This window comes from Dermacentor andersoni, chromosome 7 (assembly GCF_023375885.2).
Source record: "Dermacentor andersoni chromosome 7, qqDerAnde1_hic_scaffold, whole genome shotgun sequence".
NCBI lineage: Eukaryota > Metazoa > Arthropoda > Arachnida > Ixodida > Ixodidae > Dermacentor > Dermacentor andersoni.
The window spans coordinates 126,853,537-126,871,351 of record NC_092820.1 but is presented as its reverse complement, the minus strand read 5'-3'; the positions used below and the strand labels follow the sequence as shown (position 1 = coordinate 126,871,351).

The window sequence follows — 17,815 nt, the reverse complement described above, 5'->3', positions numbered from 1 at the left end:
AAACGCCGCCGCAGCCCAGCCCATAAAATAAGGGAAAGGGCCATCACGCAGAACTTCGAAGGGATCGTTGTGATGGGTGAAAAAACGAAGGCGTCACCTAGCAACAAATCAGAACGCGTCTCCTCGTATAGGGGTGCGGCTGAAAGGTTCAACCGGGCGGAGGTATGCGAGTCCGAACAGGACCAGTCAGACTGTGACTGCAGTAGAATGCGCCACGAGAGTGAGGGGAAAAGGAGGCTGGCAATTCTCTCGTGTTTACGACCTCCTCTTCAGGGACGAAAAAACAAGCCGCGAGCAAACAATGTGGCATATGACGACAGAGGGAGTTGCAACGTATGCTTGGGGCCCTTGCATTCGGCGAGACTCGAAGGCCTTCTAACAGCGATCTAATCGAGGGCGCATTAAGAGGCAATACTTGTCGAAATAGGCGCATCCACAAGTTAGTGTTTGTTATAAAAAAGTTCTTTTTAGTTCTTTCCTTTTCTTGAAAGGCGTTTTGTTTTTCTGTTGTGAATTTATATGTAACGCCGTTATTACCGGGTTTCAATCAATCTCTCGACAACCGTGGCTTACTCAAAAAGGAAACACAAAAATGTTAGGCATCAGGCTGCTTGCAATGCTCACTGAATTCTGGTTTTCTCCGTTGGTAGTTTTCAGAAATCTCGAACAAGGGCTGTAGGTACGATTCTGATAAGGTTTTATGTGAAGAACGTGCGAACTTGGCACTTCTCGTGGTTTGCTGGATTCTCACGGTTTGTTGTGTCTTGGGCTTGGCGTGGTTTACTTCCGGAAGCTGTCACCAGGCAGGCCTTGGAACGGTCGGCGAAACAAAGCAGAGGCACGAGGTATACCGGTCTTTTCGAGGTTCTTGGATACTGCAGCCCATTTGAGACCTCCTGTGTCGGTAGGTGGGCTGTTATGAATGAGCTGTCGTGAGAGACATTCAGGCGTACGTTGCCATAAGTAGATTGTTTGCCTCGTCCATGAAAAGGCTGTCACGGTAAGCCTGACCATCAACCTGTCAATTGTGAGAAGCGTTCAACTGGGCGTCCCGTGTCAATACAATTGTCCTCATCTCCGAAACAGCATCACCCCTGTTATTCCACGAGCTAAAACATAGAGATGGACGAAGACACACCGAAGGGTGTGAGGCCATATGTAGACGACAGAGCCTGACGAATGCACTAATGCTTCCACAGGCTCCCCGAGAAGATGTAAGAAACCGCAAGACCGCAAGGGCTAATTGAGGCCGTGTCAAGAGTGAGAAGCGTTCAAGCGGGCATCCCCATGTCGAAATAAAACCCCTCTTCTCCGAAACAGGGTCAATCCTTTTATTCCACGACCAGACATAAAGGGAAGGACAAAGGAAAGAAAACCTGAAGGTCAGGAGCTCGACGGCAGGATCTGACGAAATCACTTGGCTCCCGAAGAAAACAGCGACGACCACTGGACCCGCCGCTAATCAGAACTGCTCGAGATGCGGATAACAGTCGCCACCATCAGCCAATGAAGAGAATCGGATCCTTTCTACTTTTTTTCATCATCACGATAACCGGCTTTGTCGGAGTTTCATTTTTCTTGCGGAGAAGACCCACCTCACCCACCTCACCTAATATAGTGCTTTCAAGTGCTGTCGGCAAAACATCCCAGCCGGGAAACCTTCCCACTTAATCAGAACCGCAGGGCAGGTGGGACTTTATGATTTCGCTTTCAGCTCGCTTGTGTTCTTCTGAAGCAGCCGACGTGGCCACTGTGTCCACGTGATCCCTCATACCAGGTCATGCCTACAGAGGCGCCAGCTTTTCCAGTGGTGGAGATTGCGCCCCCTTTACTCTGACAACGATCGTTCATAAAGGGTTGCGCCATCGGCACAGCGTGCAGAAGAACGAAACCATTTTCCACCTGGCTCCACTAGGATTCGGTGCTATAGGATTGGAGCCGTGGACATTTGGGAGTCAAGCATGGTAATCACCTTTTTATTTGCATAATAAGAGTTGGAGACTTGTAGTACAAAGCTTTGCTCTCCATACAGCCTCTGACAGCAGTGGCGTTGGTGCTGGCGCTTCGGAGGCCAATATGAGGAATACTGAGGAGGTCAAATATTTTATTATTATAACGATAGCAACTAAATGGACACTTCACCAGAGTCCGTATCAAATACATGGGCGATAACATCGTCGCCGTGCCCCGTATGCTGAATGAGCTAGCGGAAGCGTACGAGAGTGATTCATGTTTCGAAAACTTACAACGCTACACAAGCAAGGACACAGGCAAAGAAGAAATCGGCATTGCGGCTGACTCACAACTGAACTTTATTTATATGAAAGTCATATTTATAAACATGGACCGACAGTGCAACAGCTAATTCGACTGCACCTGCTCAGCAGGAGCCATCCTGCTGACATGTCGAACCAGACGTGGAATTCACCAGCAGTAATTAAGTGGGATACAACAGTCCCCATTAAAGAAAAGAACAAACAAAGGCAAAAAAGACATCCCTATTGAACCTTACCACAATCTACCGTCATAGGGTTTCTTGCAAATATCTCTACCCTTTATTCCTAGTGCGACAGACAGCTCACTAAGACACCTTTTCCATTCCCTATCAATATGGAACGCCTCCATAAGCTTTCTCCTGGTTTTATTCTTATGCCGGAAGAAACCAACAGTTTCATCCGCTATCGGTCGGCATCCACACTCTCCACATTGCAAAGGCAAGTACAAACTCCCCGTACCGTTTAAGGATGACAAGTTCTCCTTTAAACTAATGTTCACACAGCGACCTGTGTGGCCCACATAAACCTTCCTGCATGACAGTGGAAACCCCTGCCAGTATAAATAAACAGTGATAGTGGAAATAAATTTCAGTCGTCAGTCAGTGCCAGTATAATGTTGGCCTGTGTCCTTGTATGTGTAGCGCTGTTACTTTTCGAAACATGAATTTTCACGAAGCCGCCCAAGTTTCCCTTCACGTACGAGGATGATCTGGCGATCGTCGCTGCATCTCGCGTACTCACAGAACGAAGGCCGGGAGGAAACGCGCCGTCTTCCGTCGCGCGCAAGTCCCCCAGGGAGGGTAGGGTGGGGGGCGCTTCTATTCCAGATGGCCGCGCGTGCACGCATGGACCGCTGTATTTTGAAAGCTATCTTCGAAGGGGACAGAGTGCGCCGCGCGTGTTTTCGCGGCTTAGTTTTAGTTGATGCGAGATGCAACACGAAGATCAATTCACTCGCTGCTGCTGCCGCGTTTCCTTACTCCAGCGTTTTGACAGCGAGTCTCCGCGGTCATCAACTGAAATGTAGTTCCCACGTGACACCGTGATTGTTATATATTTAGCATGTGTATGTTTACAAGTATATAGGGCGAATAATTCTGCTATACTTAGTTCATATAGGTCTCCCCTAGTTTGGTCTAGCAATCGATGCTCCGCCTTTCGGGCGAAGCTGCGACCTATTTTTGGACAGCATAGAAATTTTTTATTGCGATAACGATTAGATGGACACACCAGGCGCATTTCCCCCGTCGTTGTCGGCGTCGCAGTGAGCCTTCGTAGAAAATCTAAAATCTAATATTGTCGTTGCGTGCCATATGCTGTATGTGCGATTGAAATAGCGCGAAGGAAACGTCGCTTATTCTAGCGTGTACGAGCGAGGAAGGCAGGCCGGAAGCGCGTCCTCTCCTGGCGCGAGCGAGGCACGGGGGTGAGAGGGGGGAAGGGGGAATCTTTCTGCGGCTGTGGCTGCTAACGGCGCGTCCATGCGTGTGGCCTATCTGCAAAGCGACATGCGACGTGGCCAATGTGCGCGCCCGCGCTGGCCTCATCTTGAAAGTAGTGATCTGCGATGCTTGCAGAGTGCGCGTAGTGGCGGTAGCTTCTTACGCGCAGTGGTTTCTACGTTTCGTTCGCGTTGAAGCAAGAGATGCACGAAGGTAAATTCGATCGCTGCTGCTGCCAGGATTCATCACTCCAGCAGATTGACAGTGAGTTTCCGCGCTCATCGAGCGAGATGTGTTCATGCTTACCTATGCGCGCGTGACACTGTGCTTGTTAATTTAGTTAAAACACGATGATAGTCTAGTTGGTTTCAATCCATGATGGAATGTTCAAACGCGACTGCTCCAGGACGTACAAAGAAACAGACAGAGAGACAGCGCTGCCTGTGTGTGTCTGTTTCTGCGTCCTCGCTCAGTGGCCGCTTAAACATTATATCAGTGTTAACATAGTAAGCGAAGGTTTACAAGTTTATGAGCCCGATAAAACTACTAGACTTACTTCGTATAGCTATCTAATAATACGCTATCGCAAATGGTACTTGGCCTTTCGGGCGAAACTAGGACCTTTATGGACAAGGTGGCAATTTTTGTAGTGCCATTCTTCGTTGTCTGACTCGTGAGATCAACGTCAACTCTACAAAGAAGGCATACGTAACAACAGGGAAGATAAGCATTAAACGCAACACATACCGACAATAGAGGACGCGCCGAAAATAAGGTAGATGTAGGAGAACAACGAAGCAAGCATCGACGATATCAGTGCGACGTCGCTGCGACAATGCCAGCTTGCCTCATTATCTGCTGGCTTCATGTGGTTTTCAATAACGGTAATCGGACCACTCAGTCCCCCTCCTCAATTCTTCTCGTTCGTTAGGGTCTCGGTTCCAGGAGGTTTGATCCTTCAGGCAGCAAACAATGATTTATTGGTGAGGTGCCTGCTCATGAATGTTCACTAACTACGTGGGGTGATTGGTCTGAAGCGTAGTCCACATTCGCCGCGATGGCCTGAGTGGCGTTGGGTAACGCTCCCAAGTTTAAACACACGTGGACATCTTAGAGTGTAGATGGTGGAAGGGCCACCGCTGTAGCACAATTTACGGTGGGCTGCACGCGCAATGCGAAGCGCATCAACAAGATATCAGAATACACATAAGCGGCCAAGAAAAAGAAAGAGATGGACTGCCCATCTCTGCTTCTTTCCAATTATTTTTTGCGCAACAAACCTTGATGTCCTGTTTCATGACACTCATAATCTGTCTTTACGTTTGCATTTTGCAGGTTTATAATAGGAACTACGCATAAAGGCGCATATGCCCGCACGGAACTGCTACATGGAGATCCTCGCTATTTTAACAAGTCATACAGCGCGTACAGTCCTTCCTATAGCTTTCACAAGAAAGTCCACGTAAAAAAGGACGAATATTTCTCACTGGCGCTGAAATGCAGAAACGATAGTGCTCGCCAAATTTGGGTGAGTTTGTCACCTTGCCCATGACCCCAAAGAGCATAGAGTTACAGCAGTTTTGACAGTTAGTTGGGAAGAGCTGCAGCAGCGCGATGTAGGGGCTTTTAGACATCAACGAAATCTTTTTAATGGAGCAACAGTGCAACTACGGTGTAATCATCTGTGCCTCCTAAAACTGTTCGAGCTCGACTGTGTTTTTTGTCCCAACACATTTGTTAGTAGCATGCAGAGAGAACTTGCGTGAATATTGTGTATATTAGAGTAACTCATTGGTTTTGTACAGCAGCAAGGCAATCGCGACATGCTATTTATCCCTCTATCATCTAATTTCAAAAGGCCAGAGCCTTCATTCCGCTCATCTAGTATAAATAACTTTTTTTCTTTGTAAAGTAGATTGACCTTTAATATGTCACTAGTTAGTGGTTTCCCACTCTGCTGAGCGACCCTAGCTCTTCTGATTGTGAGAGCAATTAACGCTTTTTTTTTTACGAAGCCTTGTGTAATCGTGGCCGAAATGTTGCTGTAAAGAGTAGTGCACATTTAACAGATACATTTCCCTATAATCGCGTTCTTTGCTTTTGTACTTTGCCATTAATTAGTTATGTGCAACAAGTTACCACGCCCTTTCTTTTTATTGCCATCTCCCAGTATGTATTAACCCAACCAGGCTCTCGCGCTAATAGAATAAAATAAGTTCATGAGCACCTTTCATGGTCCAATAGGGAAAAAAGGCCTGCGGCCATACTCGCAAACCTAGCTTGCCGTTTTGACCCTGCCTTTTTTACATTGGCCGCTTTCGGGACTGACGCTTCCCGTATCAGAATTGGCTAGAATTTTTTCTGAAGAAAAAATTGAGTGCGAGAGCTCGATCTGAATACAACCACCTTGTTGTAGTAAATAAATTTCCAGATGAATAATAAAAGGGGCTGATGCGCGCATGTTAGGAAACAAATATTTGCAACATCATAGCACGTTTTCCAGAGGAGGTATTTCTTTCGAGCAGTTGCAATAAGAGTTTCAGAAGCCCGTTACTTAAGTCGCTTGCTTGAATATGCGTGTCCTATACGACTAGACGATTTGAAACAGTGGCCCCAAAAAATAACGCTATCAAGATGAGGTAAGTAATTTTTTACGAAGGTGGTATTTCAACCCACTCATAGCTTTATTTCATGGGAACATTCGTCATTGCGATCGCGGAACAAACGCTTTATTTGACCAACACACAATTAAAAGGCACACAACTTAGATATAGCGCTCCCCTATGATCGCTAAATTTAACCTTAGTGGCAGTAGTATTTAGAGAATGGCAGAGCTCATATCTTTGCGCCATTTTTAAGACAATCGCGGCTATATCCTGCGCACGAAAGGAAGGAAAGCTTGGAGGAAGAGCGCCGTATTTCGTCGAGCGTGTTAGGAGGGTGTGGGCATGCTAGACCGGACGGTGGCGAGCCCGCGCGCAGCCCGCTGTGTCTTCAAAAAGTGGAGGACGCTTAAGCTTCGCCTTCAAGAGTGGAACGCGATAGCGTTATCACAGCCCGTTCGCACCGCCCACTCATTCGCTCGGCATGCTCTCTTGAGTCACACAGCGGAACGAACCAAAGAACTCGGTGTCTCGGGGGAGAAACTATCTACGCGGCGAGCCAAACGTCGTGATCGGCACGGACAGCCGGGCCGTGACGCGCCATGAAGGCGGACGCGATCATGGGGCTGACGCCTCGATGGAATCGTCCTCTATCTCGCTTGGGAGCACCACGCAGACGTATGACTCTTCGCCAGCAGCCTGGCACACATCGCAGGGGACGGTTTCCGACCAGACGCGCCACGGCGCAGCGATAACTTCAGAGGCGTCCCGCATCGGACGCTGCACCTAGAAATCGCGGTGTGAGCCGAAAGAGGAGCCGCGTCGCGCGGGCGAGGGGCGAGCCACCTGAGGGGCAGCGCCGTACATTACGAGGAGGGGGTCTTCTGTGTTTGCCGCAAGATCGCTCCGAGTGCGAGCCAATCGCAGAAGAAATGTAGCAGAAACGTACTTCGCTACGCGTTTAACTGCGACTTCTGTAATTTATATGCTCATAATTACCGATATACACCACAGTATAACTTTCTACGGCACGTTTCTAAGGCAACACCGCCTTCACTAGAGGCGCTTTTGTTCCGCTTTGAAGCATCGGACTCATGGCTGAGTGGTCGCGTCTCCGTCTCGCACTCCGGAGACCGTGGTTCGATTCCCACCCAGCCCATCTTGCAAGTTGTTTTTATTTATGAATTGCCTTCCGCCATTTCTCGCTCATGGCCAACGCCGCCGACGCCGACGACACCGGATTGTCTGCGACACCAGCTCCTTAACGCTGCGGCGTTAAAACATTTACAATACAGACTACCTGCGAAGTTTCAGTTGCATGGCGTAGCAGTAGGTGTAACTAACACAGCTTGGCGGTTCGACCATGTTCACGCACTGGAAGGGGCGGTTCGCCAAGCGGCTTGAACCAAGAAGGACGAAGTATAGGTGTTGAAGAAATATGTGTCACTGAGTGTGGAGCAAGTGAGGGAACAATTTGGAGCTTCTTCAGGCCACTGGATTTGGCAGTTTGTGCAGAAGGAAGCGTCAGAGCGCCTGGTAACCCAAGTCATAACAGCCGTCAAGTTCGGTGCAGCCTCGTTGCACTTGCCGCAACTGAACATTTGCTGCGTAAGTGACGAAATCGACGGTCACGCGTGATCACCGTCTAATAACGTTTCTTTCATGTCCAAAATGCAAGTTTGGGTACTGGTTTACCTTCGTTCGCCTTTCATCCGGAGACTGAGCCAATCATACCCCAACTACAGACACAGAAAGGTCGCAAACAGCACTGTAATGTCACGCCCGCAGCGTAGCAAGTCAGGACGCATACTATCGCGTATTGTACAACAGCAAAAATGAATACCCATTCAAACATTCTTGCCAGGTAAGAAATCTCTTGTGTTCACGTAAGGTCTCGTTTTGGTAAGCTCACAAGGTAGCTCGTGGTGTCGAGAATAGCGCCGCGGTTGACAATCTTGCTAGTAGTCTATCGCAAAACGTTTCTGTATGCCTTGAGGGGCACCTACACTCTCGCACCACAGCAGACGCTTTGCAAAGAGCTATAATAGGCGGCGAAGAGCGGCGAAATGAGTTGTAAACTATAGCTTCAGGTAGGGCGCACGCCATTTCATCGGCGCCCTTACCTCGGTGGCGGATGTCTCTCCGCCGATGACCACGTAAACGGCCGAGAGAGCGAAAGAGAGGTATTCACGTTAATTAAAGAGAAGAAAGTTATAAAACTGTTTTTGTGGGATTTTTTTGTTGAGAAAGTGTTCCCATAAGATATATTTCCAGAGTAAAAAGAAAGCTATTTTTGGTGAGTATAAACACGGTAAACATATACGCTTACGTTTGGTAATATGGGCTGCAGCATTTAGTTTGCTCTTCTGATTGCTTAATAAGAATTGGGGAAGGGAAGGGGTGGCTGCAGATCCAACGACGACTTTAGAATCTGAGGCAAAGGCTTTGGTGAAGCGGTTAACAAAAATGCTATAAATTCACACATTTCATTTCGGCGTCTCTAACGTAAGAAATAGAAAGAAGAAAGTAACCTGGCGTGCGCGCCTTTCTTCTAGCGCACTCGTACTACTCAACATGAGAGCCCTTACACTGCCAGGTAGGTTTTAATATTTTTTGCTTATTTTGAACCTACCAGCCATTGCACTGCCAATGCCCCGTTGTGGGTACCTGCCATAGTACAGAAATCATCATCATCATCATCATCCTTATCAGCGCGTGGCAATCTTATAGAAAAAAACGTACTTAGAAGTTACATAGAAGTATACTAGCGAATGTGATTTAATAATTAGGGAAAATACCCATAAAAACGCTTCAAAGGTTTTCTTTATGGAATAAATTGTGCTCTTGATAACGTATGCTTGTTGCGGTGGTGATATTTGTGTATCGTTTGTTTCGTCACTGAGTACAAAGGAAGGAAATCAATTTTATTCAAGGTTCCACAGGCCACGAGAGCTTTGGGTTCTCATGGAGTGGGCGTCTCCCACGACGGAACCGGGTGGTTGAGTTTCCTGGTGGCGTCGTGGATCTGCGGGACTGCCCAGAATTGGGGAGCGAATTCTTCGCTCCGGATCGCTTTTTCAAACTTGCGGTTGTACGGTTCGGAGTTGATGTGAGCTTGCGAGCACGGCCAGAGTGAATGATAGACGTTAAGGGATGTATTGCAATTGGTGCAATAAGACTTGTCGTAGAGCTCAGGCATTTAATGGTGTAGTCTGTTTTGCGTGGGGTATGTGTCTACCATTCTGAGTGAGCATGCGGTGAGGCGTGCTATACTCTCTATGCTGTAGGTAGCAGTGTTTAGTGATTACATTGTATGTAGTGGGGGCGTCCTTGTTCTCCAAGTGGTAGGGTGAAGCCGTGCGGTCTGTAAGCGCGCGCGAAGCCTCGTGTGCCGCCTCGCTAAGGTTGGGGACGTCGCCGATCTTGGGCCCTAAGTGTGCGGGAAACCAGTATATGACGTGGTTCTTAATCTCTTTCTTTGTGACTATTCTGAGAGCCTGTGTGCAGACCATGCCCTTCTGGAAAGCTCTGATAGCGGCTATGGAGTCGCTGTAGATATGGGAAAGATTGTCGTCGGTGGGCGCAACAGAGATCGCAACCTGTTCGGCCTGTTAAGGCTTCCTTGCAAATACCGTGACTGCATGTCTTCTGGATCCGCGGCCGTCCACAACCACCACTGCGAAAGCTTTGTTTCCCGCGTATGCCGCCGCGTCCACGAAAGCTGAGCGTTCGCGGTTCGTCAAGGCTTGGCTAAGGAGGAATTGTCCTCGCGCTTGTCGTCGGCCCCTGTTGTTTTCGGGGTGTACGTTTCTGGGTATAGGTCGGACCGTGATCTTGGCGCAGATAGCCCTGGGAGGTCCGCAAAGTATTTTTCTGTGTTTGCTTGAACAAAGCCTAGCTTTCCTAGGATCGTGCGTCCCGGAGGGGTCGTCGAAAGCCCAGCAAGCTGGGCGCGCTGCTGGTCTTCGGCAATTTCATCCAGGGTGGTTTGCATGCCCAGATGCCCCAGCTTCTCGTTGGTGGTGCTGATCGGAATGACGAGGGCTTGCATAGTGACCTCTATGATTTGGGCACTAAGTCTGTCTCTTTCGGATCGTGACCAATTGAGCATTGCCGCAACATTTGTGAAGTGACAGGTGACGAACGCGTGTATGAGTTTGATGAGATTATGTTCCTTGAGGCCCCTCTGTCTACTGGCAATTCTTCTGATGAGCTTGATAGCGTTGTTGCTCTTGTTGATGAGCTTCTGAACCGTAGACGCTTTGACGTCTTTAGTCTCTACGATCATACCCAGGACTCTGAATTTGTCGACGCACGGTATGGCGTGTCCCCAATTGGTTCGTACGGTAATTCCCTGACTATAATTGGTCTAAAGAGTATGGCCTGCGGTTGGGTCTGCGTACGAGCAGCTCCGACTTGGTAGGCGAGCATCTGAGTCCTGTGGGAATTAGAAATTCTTCAACGGTGTTCACTGCTTTTTGCAAGATATCCTGCACCATGCCCGGGGTTCCACTGGAGACCCACATGGTGATGTCATCTGCGTATATGGTGTGCTCGAGCCCGTGGATCTGTCCGAGTTTCTCAGCAAGTCAAGCCATGGCAAGGTTGAAAAGCATAGGGGAGATGACCGAGCCTTGGGGGTTGCCCCTACTCCCCAGCGAGAGTGCCTCTGTGGAGAGGTCGCCCAATTGGAGCGTAGCCGTCCTGTTATCCAAGAATGACTTGACGTACGCATGGAATCAAGCTCCGAGGTTGAGTTCGGAAATGGTGTCCACAATGTATTGGCGAGACAGGTTATTGAACGCGTTCTCGAGGTCCAACCGGAGAATGGCATTGGCGTTTCTAATGGGGTCATCAATGATTTCGTGCTTGATAAAAATCATGGTGTCTTGAGTTGATAGACCGGGCCTAAATCCGATGAGGGTGCGTGGCAACAGTACCTTGTTTTTGAGGAATCGGAGATTCTGTTCTGAACGGCGTGTTCCGCCGCCTTACCCAGGCACGACGTGAGTAATATGGGTCTGAGTATGCTTTCAATGAGTAACTGAGGGCGAACTATGCTTCCACTAGGTAACTCTCTAGTGAATGACGCCAGCAGCCACGGAGACTACATGGGCTGTAAAGGCTGCAGTGCTGCTCGGCTTGCTAGCTTTTGGGCCGCAAATCAACATCAGCACCCACCCAGCCAGAAGCCAGAATAAAAAAAAATATACGGCAGGATTCGCAAAGGTAGTTTTGCCTTGAAGTCGCCTTGATGTTGTGAACCATTGTGGTATCGCAACTAACCTCGATGGCAATAACCAGACTTGCGCAGTGTGCGAGACAGTGATCCGGTTTAAACTGCAAAGTGAGATAAGCCTTGATGTGTCTATAGTTCAAGAAACCCTTAAATGTACAAGCCCAAATTGTAGAGCTTCTGAAGAGCTTGTATGGTTGTTTTTATGTAGCAACGGCCAAGACAGACATAAATTTCGATCGGATGTGCTAAATTTGTTTTTGTTTGACTGGCCATGACTTTCACAACTGAAGTGTGTTTCGAAGTGAGCGCCCCACAGCACGCGTGCTGCTTCACAAACGCATGTTCACACATGAACTATCTCGAATGCTATTGATCTGAATGAACATACATTGAAATCGATTAAAGCGCATTTTCATCCACACTCATAGGCAATCTTCCTGGATTTTCGGTTACACGTTACTACTCTTGAAATGCGTTGTCCGGCCAATAGTAGCACACGTACTGGGATAGCTTTCTAAGGATATGGCCAGAATAGATGAAGTACAGTGACTATCTTTAGCGTCCCTTCATGTGGTGAATAAGCATGACGGTTTTCTCACCTCCATAAGAAGGTCTGCTAACAACCTCCTAACTTGAAATAATGTTTCTTTCAGGCGCAGATATGACGGCGTGGGTTTATTTTCCTGACGACAAGTACATACTGACATCAGCTCACTTTTGCGATGAAAGCGGTACAGATCCCCACCATGAAGCAAGTTAGAAAAAATCAGTTCGGCTAAGTATTATAGAAAGGTTACGTGCACTGTTGGCCACTCTTCGTCAGCACTTCTGTCTCCGTGTGCTTACAGACTTGTGCGCACGAGCTTATACGTGCCAGACATACGGCTCCATGGGGTTCAGCTGTGATGTGCTAATGCGGCACATGTCAAACGTTATTACTGTAGCGAATAGCTTTCTATCAGGCTTGCATGTAACGAATTACACAAGCTCAAGTACATGAACAATTACGTTTCTGTTATTGTTGTGACTGATCACTTACTGTCTTTACTGAGCAATTATCCCGCTAATTCAATTACATTTTTGTGAGTAATAAAATGCTCGTAACGCTCTATTATACCAACAAATTGTGGTTGTTATAGGATACGCAGCTTTGCGTACTTGAATTTGGCGGGGACCATTGACGAAGGAGTGCGTCAGTGCCACCCCCCAGGTTCACGGATGGCCATGTTCCGACACGATTAAAAGCCGTGCGCTCAGAAATTCGTTCATCATAAACCACCACCATAAGTTGGCAGGCCGCCTGAACTGTCGAGCAGCGGCTCTATAGTGACAGCCACTTGGGACCTCGATACGAGGAAGTCAGCTACAGACAATTATTTGAGCTTGTCAGTGCCCGTACATTGGGAGCGCATTCACCGAAAGGCGGCAAAAATACAGAGCTATGCTTCTTAGAGGACCTAATTTTCTGCATCTTGGCACTCAGTAACCACAACGTTGTGCACAAGCTTCCATTATGTTACAACACAACAATACCTCGTGTACACTAGGGAAATTAACAGTGCCACTGGTGGAGTCTTGGCAAGAGAGAATATGACGGACGAAAAACTAGAAAAGCAATTCTTAGTGAATGCGAACAGCATCAAAAGGCTTGTAATGGACATACAGATGAAGCTGTGCTAGCTAGTTGTATTTAGAATATCTGTGTAATGTAGCAAAGGTTGCCAGGACTGTAACGAAATTATATTTTGTAATGACGTGATGGAAGTGTTGTAGGCTACTTTTTTATGTAACGAGACAACGTCTTGTTATGATCAAAATCTCTCTTGATATACTGATCTACTTCAAGGCTGAGAACATCAATGACAGCAAGAATACTGAGGGTAACCTACCGATACATTTGTCACAGGTTAAAATATACTTATTATTGCAGCTGCGTTATTGATTCGCAGTATAAAAATTCGCGCCCTCAAGTGTTCTGGCTTTTGCCATGGCTCACAATCTTGCCATTATAGTGCGCAATAAAATTGTTTCACGAACCGAAAATTCAGGCAGAGCTCATTTCGCAAGGAATATTGTTGAGATTAATACAATTCGCACTGAAGCAATGAAGTGACAGACCGTGCTGCTATCGTAGAGGTGCGTTGTGTATGAGGTGTGTATGGAACCACATTATCCTGACTTGCCCGTGCGTACTGTCAGTACATACCCGTACTGACACGAAGTGCGTGCCTGTAGTCTGTGCCAATGACTATTCAGAAAAGTTTATTTGAATTGATGTGATGCGGGTTCGATTACGTTAAAGCAGTGGAGAAATTTCATACGACGTTCTTGCCACTGGACAGCGTTTTGCCATGCGAAGTGGCGCACAGTTACCCAAGTCGCCCACAAAGAGGTTCGTTGAAGAGCTGCAAACAGCCAGTGGCCCACACGCAGTGTCCCAAGCTGACATATAAAGAAGTCTCATTGAAGAGCTCACGCATACTCCTCGAATCACACCCCAGGGACCCAGGTAGTCGTCAACGATGTTCACTGAAATGCTACGCATACCCAAAGGCACACATCGAGTTATCCAAGCTGGCGTGAAAGAGAATTATTGAAGAGCGCGTAAATACTTAATGTCACATATCGGGTTCCGCATTCTTAGTGACTTATATCGAAGTTAAAGAGGTCTGTTGGCAGCGTTGCCATCTGGTGAAATTGGCCACCAGATTTCGGAAATCTGGTGAAAATGTAGAGCTCCTGGTGGCCAGGCCAACAAACTACTACACCAGACAAAATCTGGGGATATCTGGGGAAAACCACTCTACCGAAATTACCGTCTACCTGCGCTGCTCATCCAAACATTTAACATTAGGTAGCGCCTGCGGCCACCGCGATTCTAAGGCCTATATTTGTATTTGTTTATTCCTCATGAAATCCCTGTGTTGCTGTGCTACTGCTAGGGTACAGTGAACTATATAAAGCTTACTGTAGCTAAGGTTTGTGCTAGCGTGTGATGGGGCTAGCGCTAGGTTTCAACGCACGTATAGTTATAAGTCGTTTCAATAGGCGGCACCGGCTGTTCTAGTGGAGGAATGAATTTACCGTGGGAAGCACGGGAAGAGCAACGCCGGGCCACCGGCAATGCGTCAAGTGGCAAGCCGTCACACGTGCTGACGCTCCGCTCGTTTCGCTGTCACAAAAACCTGTTGCGCAGGCAGTCTTCGACGGGAAACTTCCTGAGGATTCTGCAACATTCTGGGCTAGAATTTTCAAGTTTAAAAATGCCATGGGGAAAAAAACCCTACCAGGATTTTGCATTGTATGCACTGGCATGTCTTTCTTGCCCAGTGTCGAATGCAGTGGTGGAGCGAGTCTTCAGTCAGGTCACGTGTGTTAAGACGAAGTACAGGAACAAGATGTCGCTGAAAACTTTGGATTCCATTGCACGAATTCGCAAAACGTTGGCCTCCAGAGAGGGGTGTTGCGTGAAGTTCACTATCACAGACGATATGCTACGCAGGTTTCGTTCAGGCGTCTACGATGCTCCAAGGGATAATTAAAGGCTTGTCATCGTGATTTTATATAAATAATAAGATGAGTGCTTGACGAATGTTAATTCTTGGTCATTTTTGTGCATTTAAAAGCAATTTTATTTTCTGGTGAAATCTGGGGAAATTTTAGCGAGTTTCTGGTGTCGTGCCGACTTTCCAATCTGGCAACGCTGTCTGTTGGAGAGCGGCGCATAAGTACGCATACCACAAACCAACTCTACCCAATTAGATTCGGCTGTTGCATCCGAACTTTCTTCATTCAGCACAGCAGCGCAATGTTCTAACCATTTGAACATGGCCTGCCCAGTAGTCCAGGTTGGTGGCAGAATTGTAGGACATATAGAAAGGTCAATGTTGTATGGGAATATTCCGGAGCTGGTCTTTGTTCCTGGTCCTGGGCCTCGAAAGATTTAGTTCCGCACACAATGTGGCCGGCATTGTGCCAGGCGGCATGGTGCGTAAATTTAATAGTTCCGTCTCACGACAATCATGCTGTCGGTCCGTGACAGGTGTGGGACGGGTGGCCTCTTCTGTCTATCGGTTCTCTTCTTCCGAGTGGTGACGTGCAGTACTTGCCACTTCGAGGGCTCCTCCCTCCGCGGCGGCGAGGTTAGAATTCTTGATGCTTGTTGCTCAAAATTTTATTCTCGTTGGTACCTTGAACAGCCGCCGGCGCGATCATTTGCCCATCTACGGTGTATCACTTGTAGCCCGCGAAGCTCAGCGGGCGCCCTGTGCGCACGGCACACACGAACGCTCCCTCCGCAGCCACTGGCTAGAGGGTTTGTGCCCTGAGCCTGCCACAAGGCTTAAGGCTCGCTCACACGTGGTCGGGGCGAAAGGTCTCGTAAAATTCTGAAAAGGCAGTCCTAGTAGGCGAGACTGACATTCGCCAACGCAACACAGAGCTGAATCCGATGTGCATGGTTTGGATCACTTATCCAGGTTTGTGACACTATGCATAGGCGAAGATGTCTGAGGTCGATGCGGACACGTCCGCACTCATTGGCGACTGCAGCTAGCCGGTACCTTCACTGGCTAACCTCCCTGTCTTTACTCCCCTTTTGTCTCTCTCGCCTATGAATTAGGAACAAAAATGCATTCATGTCTAATTGAAAGCTGCTAAGCGTTCCTTCGTGCTGCGAACTCCTTGCGGCCAAGCGAATGCGTTGATACGCTCGGCATGCTTTCATTTGGCCTTACCGAGGCGCAGCTGGAACGCAGGCGAGAGCTTGCGCGGACAAGGAAGGCAAGGATTACGTAAGCTTCCGAGAGCGAGAGTGAGGGTGACATGCTCTCGCGGCCCTCTCCATTCACCCAATAGCTCGGCAGCAGGTGCTGTACTACGCTTGCGCTGCTCGGTCGAGGCCCGACCCAGCAAGCATGAGCCGGCGCCACGAGCGCACCTCGGCGCCGCAGCCAATCGGAAGTCAGATGTCGTTTCGCTCTTACTCACGATTTTCGCTCAAGAGCCATTCAATGCTTTAGCGTAAAAATATATTTTTTCTTTGAACAAAAATTGGAGGGCACTGAAGATTCGCTTAAAGAGTGGAACGCGATAGCGTTATCGCACCCCGTTCGCACCACCCACTCAAACGATCTACGCGAGCCAAACGTCGCGGTCGGCACAGACAGCCGGGCCGCGACGGGCCATGAAGGCGGACGCGATCATGGGGCTAGTGGCGCGCCACGTGTCGGGGCAGCGCTGTACATTGCGAGGAGGGGGTCTCCTGTGTTTGCCGCAAGATGGCTCTGCGTGTGCGCTGAGCGCAGAAGAAATGTAGCGGAAACGTACTTCACTACTCGTGTAAGTGGGACTTCTGTAATTTACATGCTCATAATTACCGATATACACCGCAGTATAACTTTCTACGGCGCATTTCAAAGGCAACACCGTATTCACTAGAGGCGCTTTTGTCCCTCTTTGAACCATCGCACTCGTGGCTGAGTGTTTCTAATCTTGCAACCCACTATGGTACAAGATTAGAAATGTTGTTGCAGATGCCGAAATACTGATGGCTTGTAGTCAGCAAACAGCTGACGGTTCTCGGTACTATTATCTTGTTAATCTGTTCTTCTGATCTCGTAAACTCTGTGAAAAGCGAGGCGATAAAAAAAAAGCTCGTGGCCGAGTGGTAGCGTCTCCGTTTCACACTCAGGAGACCCTGGATCGAGTCCCACCCAGCCCATCTTGCAAGTTGTTTTTTTTTATTATTAATTGCCTTCCGGGATTTTTCACTAACGACCAACACCGCCGACGCCGACAACACCGGCTTTTTTGCGACGAAAGCTCCATAACGCTGCCGCGTTAATACATGCTCACGTACGCCCCACTAGCGGACCTCGCGTTTTCAGCTTTAGATTGAACAGCATCTCCACTGAAAAGCGTGAGAGAGAAGCCTGCCTTCTACATGCGTTATACATGAGCGTTTTAGCGTTCGCAGTCCGGCATTATATTTCTCATATAGATCCCCGGATATGTGCTACTAAGTATGTTACCACTGGGTATGTGTGCTCTCATTTTAGCCAAAATCCCATAATGGGCCCGTGCAACATTCTTAAGAAGTCGTTAAAATTTCTGCGGTGCTGCGCAGAATTGAACCCGCGTCACAGGAGCTCCACAATCTGCCTGGCCCGACCCTTTGTGCACTGGACAACAAATGCGCACGGGCAGCGAGGCGAGAATTGTCAAAGCTCTCGCGCACCATGCGTCGCAGTCGCC

The 17,815-nt window shown here is 48.3% G+C and overlaps 1 protein-coding gene across 3 annotated transcripts in view; it reads left to right on the top strand.

The window, feature by feature from the left end:
* The window catches only part of LOC129385538 (uncharacterized), a 139,981-nt gene that overhangs the window by 12,111 nt on the left and 110,055 nt on the right, over positions 1 to 17,815 (top strand). The window contains exon 3 of one of the 3 annotated variants that reach the window (XM_072289331.1): positions 5,054 to 5,246. The exons of the other annotated variants lie outside the window; for them this stretch is intronic. Coding sequence (XP_072145432.1) covers positions 5,054 to 5,246 — 193 coding nt within the window. The remainder of the gene's footprint in view (positions 1 to 5,053; positions 5,247 to 17,815) is intronic. 3 annotated transcript variants of the gene reach the window in all.